General features: G+C 52.6%; 2 protein-coding genes across 2 annotated transcripts; one reads left to right on the plus strand and one right to left on the minus strand.

The window, feature by feature from the left end:
• Positions 1-6,085: 6,085 nt before the first annotated feature.
• On the plus strand, positions 6,086-6,457 carry LOC145389521 (histone H2B). Its single transcript, XM_080264796.1, has one exon. It carries the CDS (start codon positions 6,086-6,088, stop codon positions 6,455-6,457), a length of 372 nt encoding a protein of 123 aa, XP_080120922.1.
• A 3,515-nt stretch (positions 6,458-9,972) lies between these two features.
• On the minus strand, positions 9,973-10,383 carry LOC145389520 (histone H3-like). The gene has a single exon (XM_080264795.1). It carries the CDS (start codon positions 10,381-10,383, stop codon positions 9,973-9,975), a length of 411 nt encoding a protein of 136 aa, XP_080120921.1.
• Between the last annotated feature and the right edge of the window lie 1,340 nt (positions 10,384-11,723).

Consider the following 11,723-nt stretch of genomic DNA (forward strand, 5'->3'; position numbering starts at 1 on the left):
GAGGTGGAGGATAATCATTTACCGTAGTAATCAATATATTTAATGGAGCACGGGCAACAACGGCTGCAGCGTCCATAAAGACGTCACCAGTTCGTTCAAGGGGCGCGTCCAGCTCAGACCTGAGCATGGTGGTGGCTGGGCAGTCCAGAAGATAATGAAGAAGGGGCTCCTCACAGCTGGACAAGCAATGGGCACATGGGTCTGGCTCCATACCCACAATTTGCTTGTAGCAGAGAAACCCAAGACGCAATCTTCGAAGCCGGACTACAATAAAGTTAGGTAGACCTGGGGGGGGCAGCAGGAGGGAATAGGACGTGGCAGTAGCATACCATTTTGCAGAGCAAGAGCCCTCCGTGACCCAGAGCTGATGGTCCTCTAGGGATAGTCTTCCTATGGTGGCAGTGAGAGTGCGGATGAGGTGCGAGGGACTAGGTCGTAGTGGAAATGTGATGTCTGGAAGATCACAAGCTGAGCGCGCAGTGTGATCAGCACGCTCGTTGCCGCTGATTCCCACATGTCCCGGGAGCCAGTGCAGGTTAATCGTTGCGCCCCTATGGACAAGAAGTGATGCGAATGTATGGATCGCTGTTAGGAGGAAGACGTTGTCATGCAGCGAGAAAGATCGTAATCTCTGAATCGAGGAAAGAGAGTCTGTGTGGATTATGACTCGGTTGCGACGATGGTGGTGAGCATGGCGCAAAGCACCCAGGATGGCCGCAAGTTCCGCCTGGAAAGCGGATACACCTGAGGAGAGTCGCCAAGCTTCCACTATTTGCCCAGTGACAAAGGCTGCTCCAGCTGCGCCATTGGGGGAAACAGAGCCATCAGTGTAATAGATGGCTGAGTCTGGTAAGGCCAGAGCTGCCACCCTACTGAGACCCTCCTGGCGAAGGAGTGCTGGAATCGAGGAGCGGGGTTTAGCCTCCGATGGACAAATTATATTAAAAAGAGGAGGATCCCATGGCGTTGGATCAACATATCCGGAAAAGGGGGAGTCGGGGTCTTGACAGAGGCTCGCCGCAGCTCCCAGTCCATGGATGACAGCGGCCGTGTTGCGAGCCCAGTCACGCTGAGGGGCCGGCTCGGGTGGGCGGCCGAGAAGGCGTTTTAGGAGGGCAGTGACGGGCAGGTGAGGCAGGCACTGGATCATCTTCAGTGTGACGATTGCCGCTCGTAACATAATGCGATGGGCCAGAGACGGCACCCCGCCCTCCATACGCAGATTTACAATCCGGGTCCAACGTGGAGCACCCAGCATGATGCGGAGTGCATCGTTCTGGATGACCTCCAGAGATCGAGACACTGGTGGAGTGAGACCAGTTAGACAGATGGCACTGTAGTCCACCAGAGATCGGATTGCGTGAATATAAAAGGTCCGGAGGACAGAAAATGATGCCCCCAAACTCCGCCTGGAGAGGTATCTGAGAGCAGCCATTCGGGTGGAAGCACGTTCCCTCAGATACCGTACATGGCAAGCAAAGGTGAGGCCCCCATCTAGCCAAACCCCCAGATACTGGTGGACGGTGACCATTGAGAGCTGATGACCTCCAAGCAGCAGTGGAAAGTCGGGGGGGCGGAGGCCAAAGGCAGACACTTCGTCTTAGCAAAGTTGATTTTAAGCCCTAGCTCGTTGCACTTTGCGTGTAACCGAGAAAGGGCCAAGTCTGCCTGTTGAAAACAGTCTCTCCGTGTAAACACGAGGGCCAGATCGTCAGCGTAACAGAGTAGAGTTATGCCAGGCCCATAGTCAACAAAAAGGAGCTCCTCCATCAGGACATTGAACAGGATAGGGCTCAAAACGCTTCCCTGGGGGGTGCCATTGGTATGCGGGTGAAAAGGGGAGAGGTGCCCCTGAAAGCGGACCCCCGCAGTGCGGTCACTAAAAAAATCCCGGACCCAGGATATGAGCCTGCCCCCTACTCCCCTGGCCGCAAGAGCTGCCAAGATAACGGTGGGGTTCGCCAGTTCAAAGGCCTTCTCAAGGTCGAGGAAGATGGCCATCCCCCGTCCGCCCCTCAGCTCCCCAAGGAATGATGCAAGGCAGTGGGTGGCACTCCTGCCTGGGTGATATGCATAAATCCTTGGGTGCAGCGGTCCCAGCCGCCAAGCAAGACGAGCCCGCACAACCCTCTCAGCTGTCTTTGCAAAGCAACTGAGCAGGGAGATGGGGCGCATGGCAGTGGGATCGCGAGGTTTCGGAATCGGGTGGATGACCGCCATCTTCCACGACCTCGGTAGACGCCCCTCAGACCACGAGAGGTTAAGCAAATCAAGCAGATGCTCTCTGCCGCAATCTCCAGCATGAGTTAGAATGGAGTATGTGACCCCGTCGAGCCCCGGTGCAGTGTCCTCCCGGCGCCTCAGCGCTTTTTGAAGCTCTCCACTGGTGATGGGACAGTCAGCGGGGTCAGGTGTATTGCACGCCGTCTGAATGGCCGCAATGTGAGAGGCGGACAGCTGCACTTGTAAGGCTCGGACAGACTGCGGGAGATTGGAAGAGGCTGAGCGGTCAGCGAAATGCTGGGCAAGACGGCTGGCCTCAGCGGCAGGGTCAGGGTGGGAGGGCGGACGACGAGGACGTGGATCGGAGATGGACCTGATTCTCCCCCACATCTCACGGAGTGTGGAGTGAGAATCTAGGGTGCGACACCATCCGATCCACGCCTCCTCTTTAAGGCGACGCTTTTCAGCAACCACATGCCGAGTCACAGCAACCAGGTACCGGCGGTGCGGAGATGTTTGGCGCCGCCGGTACTGCCTGCGTGCTGCGTTCAGCCTCCGGTTCAATTCCCTGACCCTGTCGCAGTAAAACCAGCCGTCCCGGTAGCATCTCGCCGAGCGCCGCTGCAATGGAATGGCAAGAGAGGCAGCGTGCGAAAAGATATTCGCTGCTTGATCTGCCCGGCTCTCGAGGTCTGAGGCGGGAGAGGATGTCGCAAAGGCCGCCGTGAGAGCACGGTCAAAGGCCGCCCAATCCGCCTTGCGTAGATCCCATCGTGGTGTGGGAGGCGGAGGGGGGGGAGGGGGGCGAGAGGCAAGCCAATAAGAGTAGCGAAGTGGTCACTCGCAAGGTGTGGGTGGAGTGACCATGACGCCAGGCCTGACAGAGGGGTTGAGATAAAGGAGAGGTCGAGGCGACCTCCTCCAATATGGGTGGGCTCTGTCGTGTCGTTTAGGAGGGAGACACCACCCATCTCCTCCAGAAGTAAAGAAATGTGCCGTCCTGCTTCATTAGACTGAAGAGGCGATGACAGAAGGGCGTGGTGGGCATTGAGGTCGCCCCCAATGTACACGGCCCCCCTGGCAGCTTGGGAGAAAAGTTCCCCCAACTCCAGGGTGCTCCTCTGGCTTCGGTATACATTGTATACCGTCAGGGGCGACGTCGCCAGATGGAGAACCACGCCCTGAACCTCCACATCAGGTCCACAGAAAGGAGGGGACTCACAATCCGTGCATGCGATGTGGTCCTGGACCAGAACGGCACATCCCCGTGTAACGCCACGAATATACGGGAGGAGATGGGTGGTGTATCCCAAGAGATGGAAAGTGGAATTGCCTGGGAGCAGGGTCTCCTGCAGGAGAATGACATGAGGGCGGTCCCGTGCGGCCGCCTCCTGCAAAAGGGGGAGCTTGCTCCGTGCTCCCAAGCAATTCCACTGGAGGAGCCTGAGAGAGCGGTCTACTTGCCGTCCGGCGACAGTTGCGGACGGTCGTTCTCCTGCAGCAGTGGTGAGGCCCTGTCCATCACTTTGGACTCTGATGGTGGTAGGGTTTGCCCCAAACGATGTCGAGGACGAGGCAGCTGTGCGGCTGAAAGCAGAGCATTGGGAGGTCGTGAGCTGACTCTTTTGGACGGGCGAGCTGACCTCTGCGATTTGGGACGGGGTCGCCCTGCCGAACGAGCTGGGCGGCGAGGGGACAGAGGAGCACCTAGGCTCGCCATCTTCCTTGCGATCGCCTGGTCCACTAGGCGATTGGCTGCTTCGGCAAGGGGCTCTGTTGGGAGAGGGATGTCGAGGGTTAAGGCCACTGTTTTGGCTAGGGTTAGCGCTAGCTCTGTGGCAAAGGTCCTGAGCTCCTCCGTTGTGAACGAGATCACCGGAGGAGCAGGAGCGGTTGGTGGACTTGGTGTGGAGCCAGGCGCTGGTGGCGGAACAGTCAGTGGCTGTCTGGTCTCTGCAGTCGGAGATGGTAGCGATACAGGCGGCTGTTGGTGGTGGACCTCGGCTGTGGTCTGGACCACAGTGAGCGCTGAGGGCAATGGAGGGAACTCTTGGTCACTGAGAGGTGGTGGGCACTGAGTGAGAGGGCGGCGCTGTTGTCCCCAGATGAAAGTACCGGGGGGAGCTGGAGTGGCGCTGGTGGCCTGGTGTTCCTGTACAAAGGCAACCTGCCTCTCTCGACCCTGGTTCACTCGATGAACCCTCGCGGGGCAGCTGGGGTGCCAGGCGTGGTGTCGTCCGGAGCAGTTGGGGCACTTGGCCACAACTGGTTGCTTCGCCTTGTACCGCTGGAGGCACTCGGCCGTGTCGTGGCCGCCACTGCACATGCCGCAGATGACGGGGCGGTTGCAGTTGGCACGGTGGTGCCCGTAGCGCTGGCAGCGGTAGCAACAGAGAGGCTCCGGGGTGAAGGGGCGAAGGTGATACGTTCCCCAGTTCCCTAGGTTGAGTGAAGGGATCAGAGGACCCCGCAGGGTGACAACGACCTGACGAGTCTCTTCCCGGGTCCGCGTTTACTGGCAGCGGGTCGCCTCTTCGACCTGAGGGTGGTGAAGGAGTATCTCCATGGGCATTCTCAAGGGATAGCCCATGACCACTGCCTTCGTAGACTGTTGACCAGGCGTCAGCTCTACTAGCTTTACAGGACAGGCCTCGTCCTGCAGGGCTGTTCGTAAGAGGTCGTAGGCTCCCTCGTCCTTCGGCACCAACACTGAGCTTCCATCCCGGCCCATGAGATTGGAGCAGCGTAGCCCTGGCAGGTGACGCTCTAGTGCAGCCACGGCGTCGTAGCTCGTCGCATGCCCGTCCTGTACCGGCACACGGAAAGCTGGAAATGCAGAGCGGGGAGGCGGACGCACAGCTACTGACATGGATGGACGAGCAGCAGAGGGATCCCTGAGGGGAGGCCCAGTGCGTACTGCCGGAGAGGGGCCGTTTCCCTGGCGAGCACGCCTCGATCCCTTCCGTTCCACGGGGGTAAAACCCTCATCTACATGCAGAGCGGGATCAGCAGAGGGGGAGAGCTGAGTCGCAGCAGGAGCCTCCGAAGTGCCCTTGGTGGAAGAGAGAGATGGCGGAGCAGGTGCAACCTCCTCCATAGCCTCATGTCGGCGGGCTGCCTTAGCAGAGCGGGAAGAGTCACCTCGCAAGCGAGGTACCACTCCCGTAGATTTGGGTGTGGAGGGGTTTGCACAAGCGGCCTCGTGAGCTGACGAGAGGGAGCTCGAGTCAGAGCAGTGACGCTCCCTCTTTGTGCCTGTGGCAGGGCACGGGATGGAGGGCCTCGACTGAGGAAGCGGGAGGCGGGAATGCCCCTGGGGCCTAGGGATGCTGGATCCCTTCATGCTCACCGGAGCAGGCCAAAAAACACAGTCAAAAACACACACACACACACACACACCTCACACACACAACCACTCGAAAAAGCACAAGCAAACAAAAAACATCAAAAGTGGCCAGGTCCCTACAGTGACGGGCAACCTATGCTCCCCGCCCTCTAAAGGGCGATGCGAGGCCCCGCCACTGCCCCTTCCGGGTCTTCCCTAGTCTAACAGAGCCGCCGTCACCGCCTCCTATAACCAGGCCCTAAAGGCCCCCCTTCATGGAAGTGCCCTAACGGCACCCCTTCAGGGTTCGGCGTCGTACTACGGTGAGGGACACTAACCCCCGGCCCGCGCGACCTTCCCTTAAATACCCGTCTTCCCGATCCGACCCCATCCCACCCGCGAATGGGAAGGAGGCAGAAGCCAGGCTGCGATCGGGCAGAAATCACATAAAAGGATTTCAGCAAGCGCGGCCCCCATGTCGACTCAGTCTCTCGCTCGCTCCCGCACCGTGCACATACCGTCTGACTCGGCGCCGCCATGCCACCCAAGACCTCCGGAAAGGCCGCTAAGAAGGCCGGCAAGGCCCAGAAGGCCATTGCCAAGGGAGACAAGAAGAAGAAGCGTAGGAGGAAGGAGAGCTACAGCATCTACATCTACAAAGTGCTCAAGCAGGTCCACCCTGACACCGGTGTTTCCTCCAAGGCGATGTCTATCATGAACTCTTTCGTGAATGACATCTTCGAGCGCATTGCTGCAGAGGCTTCACGCCTGGCACACTACAACAAGCGTTCAACCATCACCAGCCGGGAGATCCAGACGGCCGTCAGGCTGCTCCTCCCTGGCGAGCTGGCCAAGCACGCCGTGTCTGAAGGCACCAAGGCTGTCACCAAGTACACCTCCTCAAAGTAGAGAGGTTACACTCTTGGCCATTTCAACATTTCCGGCTCCAATCGGAGCCACAAGATTTTCGATAAAAAGGGGAAAGACAGACTTAACAATTTTCCACTCAGGAACTCTGCTTTATCAGCTTTCTCTCTCTCTCTCTTTCTTTTCGGCAACGGTGGTTTGGGATGGGCACGTAGGCACAATCGAAATGTTTTGAACTAGGGTTGGGGGTTAAAACAATAGAGTCAAAATAAAAGAGTAAATAGGGGCGTGCGGGCCTTCTTATTCATCTGAACAACCAACAACAACGTACCGTCGCCCCAAGAAGTGACGGCACAGTTTCAGATTGCTTCGGTCACTCACCACTGACATGCGTTCTAGGAAAACAGTGAATAAGAGGTAAACATTCAATGCCTTCATCACGTCATGCCAAATAATCGTATATATTATATCGTACCAATGATGATGTAAAATGAATAACAGGAGGCAGTGATAAATCAGATGGTAACACTTAGTTATCTTTCCCGATTTGAATGAATGTGAAATGTATTAACTTCGCGCGCGGTGGCCGGTACGCCTAACACTCCCAGTCCTTTTTTTTTTTTTTTTTTTTTTTTTTTTTTTTTTTTTTTTTTTTTTTTTTTTTTTTTTTTAATGGTAGCCCCCTGTCTTATATGAAATAATCCTGAGATTTTTCTTCGTGGGAAACTGGCCAAAGGCAGTGTAATAACTGCATGTCCTTGAGTGAATGTTATCTCCTTTCGTGCGTGTTGACCGAAACATTTAAAATAGCTTACCGGCTTACGCCTCCTTCCCGCTTTCTGTCGTCGTCCACCGAGACATTGGAAACGGAAATAAATGACTTTTAAATTATTCCCTAGTATTATAACGGAAATTATTTTCTACATAATATTTATTCATATCCAATGTTTATTGAAGCTCCCTTTTGTTCAGTCTTACGCTACCCAAACGTCACTGTCTGTTACCATGCTAGATTTGAACTCCACAACATATTTATTCCCGACTCTCCCTGAGCGACAGTTGTGAAATATCACTTAGTTCCGTTTAGGAATTCCTATTATCGTAACGAACCAACTGCTTCCTACAATACTTTTGAAATATACAGATAACTGGTCATGGATTTGTTGTTTCTTGTAACAATTTTACGTATTAGGCTTCACCCCGTACAGATATAAGGAAGAGTAGGGACACTATCGCTGACCGAAAACTTATGGATACTCCGCCGGCACTTCTTAGGCCGCCTGTACCAACCAACCCACTCAACAGGCGTACAGTAAATACATGCATGACATCGTATCATGCCTATTCATGTCAGCCTATAAAATGTAGGTACATACAACAACACATGTGCACAAATACATTTATACTATGTACGCAGTGACCTACACATGTACGTACACACTAAGTCATGCTCACATACACAGAAGCCCTCATACGTCCGTACACACAGACATACATGCTCACAAAGACACACACATACACATACGTACAGTATAAACATACAACATACATACATACACACGCACAACTGCAGTTAAAAATCGATGGGTTCAGGTTCCCTTTTTTTTTTTTTTTTTTTTTCTCAGTATATTCACTGAAGAATTTACCGTGCGTTCGTGGCCACTGTCAAACCTTCATGACGGGTACAGAGGATCTCCTAATACGCAGCGGGAATGAGGGCGTGACTGAATCGGTCAGGAAGTAAACGAAACAGGCAAATAACGACAACAAAAACTGCGACGTGAACAACAGATCAACAAAAGAAATACACGAATAGGTAAGTTCCCTTCCCCCCCCCCACCCGCCCAAAACAAGTAAATGAATGATTGAAAAAAGGATGAATGAATGAATGCATGTAAGTATATAAGTATAGTTCATTCGTCTGTGTGCGTGTGTGTGTGTGTGTGTGTGTGTGTGTCCTCAAACGTCCGTACACACAGACATACATGCTCACAAAGACACACAAATACATACGCACAGTATAAACATACGGACACACGCACAACTGCAGGCGAGAATCGATGGGTTCATTTTTTTTTTTTTTTTTTTTTTCCAGCATTGTAAATGCAGGATTCATCTTGCGTTCATGACGGATAGAGAGCATCTCCTAATATGCAGCTGAAATGCCTTTCTCGTTGTGCAAACCTGTGTACCTTTATGAGGGCGTGAGTGAATCGCTGAGTAAGTCAAAGAAACGCAAATAACGACAACAAAAAATGCGCGTCAACAACACATCAACCAAGGAAATAAACGAATAGGCAAGTTCCCCCTCCCCCCCAAACAAAAATAAATAAATGAATGATTGAAAAAAGGATGAATGAATGAATGAATGCATGTATGTAAGTATATAAGTACAGTTCATTCGTCCGTAAGTGTGTGTGTGTGTGTGTGTGTGTGTGTGTGTGTGTGTGTGTGTGTGTGTGTGTGTGTGTGTCCCCTTACGCCCGTACACACAGACATACATGCTCACAAAGACACACAAATACATACGTACAGTATAAATATACATACACACGCACAATTGCAGGTGAAAATCGATGGGTTCAGGTTCACCTTTTTTTTTTTTTTTTTTTTTTCCCAGCATAGTAAATGAAGGATTCATCTTGCGTTCATGACGGATAGAGAGCATCTCCTAATATGCAGCGGGAATGCCTTTCTCGTTGTGCAAACCTGTGTACCTTTATGAGGGCGTGAGTGAGTCGCTGAGTAAGTCAAAGAAACGCAAATAACGACAACAAAAAATGCGCGTGAACAACAGATCAACCAAGGAAATAAACGAATAGGCAAGTTCCCCCTCCCCCCCCAAAAAAAAAATAAGTAAATGAATGATTGAAAAAAGGATGAATGAATGAATGAATGCATGTATGTAAGTATATAAGTACAGTTCATTCGTCCGTAAGTGTGTGTGTGTGTGTGTGTGTGTGTGTGTCCTCTTACGCCCGTACACACAGACATACATGCTCACAAAGACACACAAATACATACGTACAGTATAAATATACATACACACGCACAATTGCAGGTGAAAATCGATGGGTTCAGGTTCACCTTCCCCCCCCCCCAGCATAGTAACTGAAGGATTCATCTTGCGTTCATGACGGATAGAGAGCATCTCCTAATATGCAGCGGGAATGCCTTTCTCGTTGTGCAAACCTGTGTACCTTTATGAGTCGCTGAGTAAGTAAACGAAACTGGCAAATAACGACAACAAAAAATGCGACGTGAACAACAGATCAATCAAAGAAATAAACGAACAGGCAAGTTTCCCCCCCCCCAAAAAAAAAGTGTAAATGTTTAAGAAAATAAATAAAAAAAAAATAAAGAAAGAAAAAAAATGAATGCATGTATGTAAGTAATGGAGTTCAATCGTGTGTGAGCATGCTTCGCTGCGGAAAAGCAAGAGCTGATACATGCAAACCTAAACTGAGGGAGGGTCTGTCATCATCTCTCTTTGAAGAAGGGTTTTGGCCCTGAAAAGGGCCGAGATTTCTTTCGATGGAGGTGGGGGGCCTCTCGCCTTAGGCGCGCTCGCCACGGATGCGGCGGGCCAGCTGGATGTCCTTAGGCATGATTGTTACACGCTTGGCGTGGATGGCACACAGGTTGGTGTCCTCAAAGAGACCGACCAAATAGGCCTCAGACGCCTCCTGCAGAGCCATGACGGCAGAGGACTGGAAGCGCAGGTCAGTCTTGAAGTCCTGGGCGATCTCACGGACAAGACGCTGGAATGGCAGCTTCCTTATAAGCAGCTCAGTGCTCTTCTGGTAGCGACGGATCTCACGCAGGGCCACAGTGACAGGCCTGTAACGGTGGGGTTTCTTGACGCCGCCGGTGGCAGGGGCGGACTTGCGAGCGGCTTTGGTGGCCAGCTGCTTGCGAGGGGCCTTGCCTCCAGTGGACTTACGTGCAGTCTGCTTGGTACGAGCCATGGCGCGCGACTGAGGAGGGAGCTGTGAGACGAGCGAGAGTGTTGGCGCGCCGCGCCTGGCAGCAGCTTTTTATGTGGCCTGCCTCCGGACTGGCGGCGTGTGAGTGGTCGGGGTGTGATGTACATGGCGGTGATTTACTGTTCATGCTTTCTCGATGCCATTCCTGGTTTGCTCGCAAAATTTGGCATGCCCTGTGGCGTGACCTGGCTACGACGCCTCTCTAGGATTGGCCTCCTGGGAGCTGGGGTTGGGCCTGGGCCTGAAATCGAGGTTAGATGGATAAGGTTCGTACGTGCACTACCGACACTGCGTTATATAAGGGTGGTCGGCGAGCGGGGTCGTCCACTCTCAGCCGAGCTCTCGCCGAGGTAACATCTCTGCTTAGTGAAACGTGGATTCCCGGCTCCATAGACTTTCTCAGCATTTCACCATCGCACCTCACAGAGCTTTCGAGTTTTTCCTGGCTCTATCCTTTTCTCCCAGCTCTTTCTTTTCGGTTTCTTTTCCCTTCTCTTCCTTTTCAGCTACTCTCCGGCTGCCATCTTAGAGTCCCTGCCGTAGTACGACGCCGAACCCTGAAGGAATACCGTTAGGGTATCTCCATGAGGGGGGGCCTTAGAGGCCTGGTTATAGGAGGCGGCAAGGGTTGGCTCTGTTAGGGCTAGGTTAGGTAAGTCCCTCACGGGGCAGTGACGGGGTCTCCTGCGTTGCCCTTTAGAGGGCGGGGAGTTTAGGCCCCCGTTACTGTAGGGAACCGCCGGAGAGTCTTGCCCTTTTCTCTCTCTCTCTCTCTCTCTTTTTTTTTTTTTTTTTTTTTTTTTTTTTTTTTTTTTTTTTTCGCTCGTTTAATTTATTTATCTATTTTATTTTTTCTTTTCTTTTTCTTTTCTTTCTTCAGCTATATCCCTTTACCTATCCCCTTTAGCTTACCTCATTCTATTTTTATTTTTATTTTCACATCCTTTCACTTTATTCTATTTTTACTTTTATTTTTCAAGCTCTGTGTCTCCATGTCCGTGTGTCTGTAACATGGAGCCTCCACCCAAGCCTGCTCTGACGTCTTCCCCTAAGACATCCCAGGCTAAGAAACCTCGTCTCACTGGTCCAGAGTATGACCCAGAAGACTTTTTTGAATCTACCCTGGCCATGAATACCGACCTAGACTCTGACGAAGTGGATCGTGCCTCTGCCTCTGCCATGACCTCCAAACCTGCCCAAGACCCAAGCCACGCCCCCGGGGCCCCAGAGAGCTCCGCCTTAGATCCTGGTCAACCCACTGACGATGCTGATGGCTTCACCCTGGTTAAAAAAAAACGCCGCTCTGCTGCCAAGACCACGTT

This window comes from Coenobita brevimanus, unplaced genomic scaffold (assembly GCF_032717465.1).
Source record: "Coenobita brevimanus isolate Jiangsu-jjx unplaced genomic scaffold, ASM3271746v2 jjx.HiC_scaffold_1205, whole genome shotgun sequence".
Classification (NCBI taxonomy): Eukaryota; Metazoa; Arthropoda; class Malacostraca; order Decapoda; family Coenobitidae; genus Coenobita; species Coenobita brevimanus.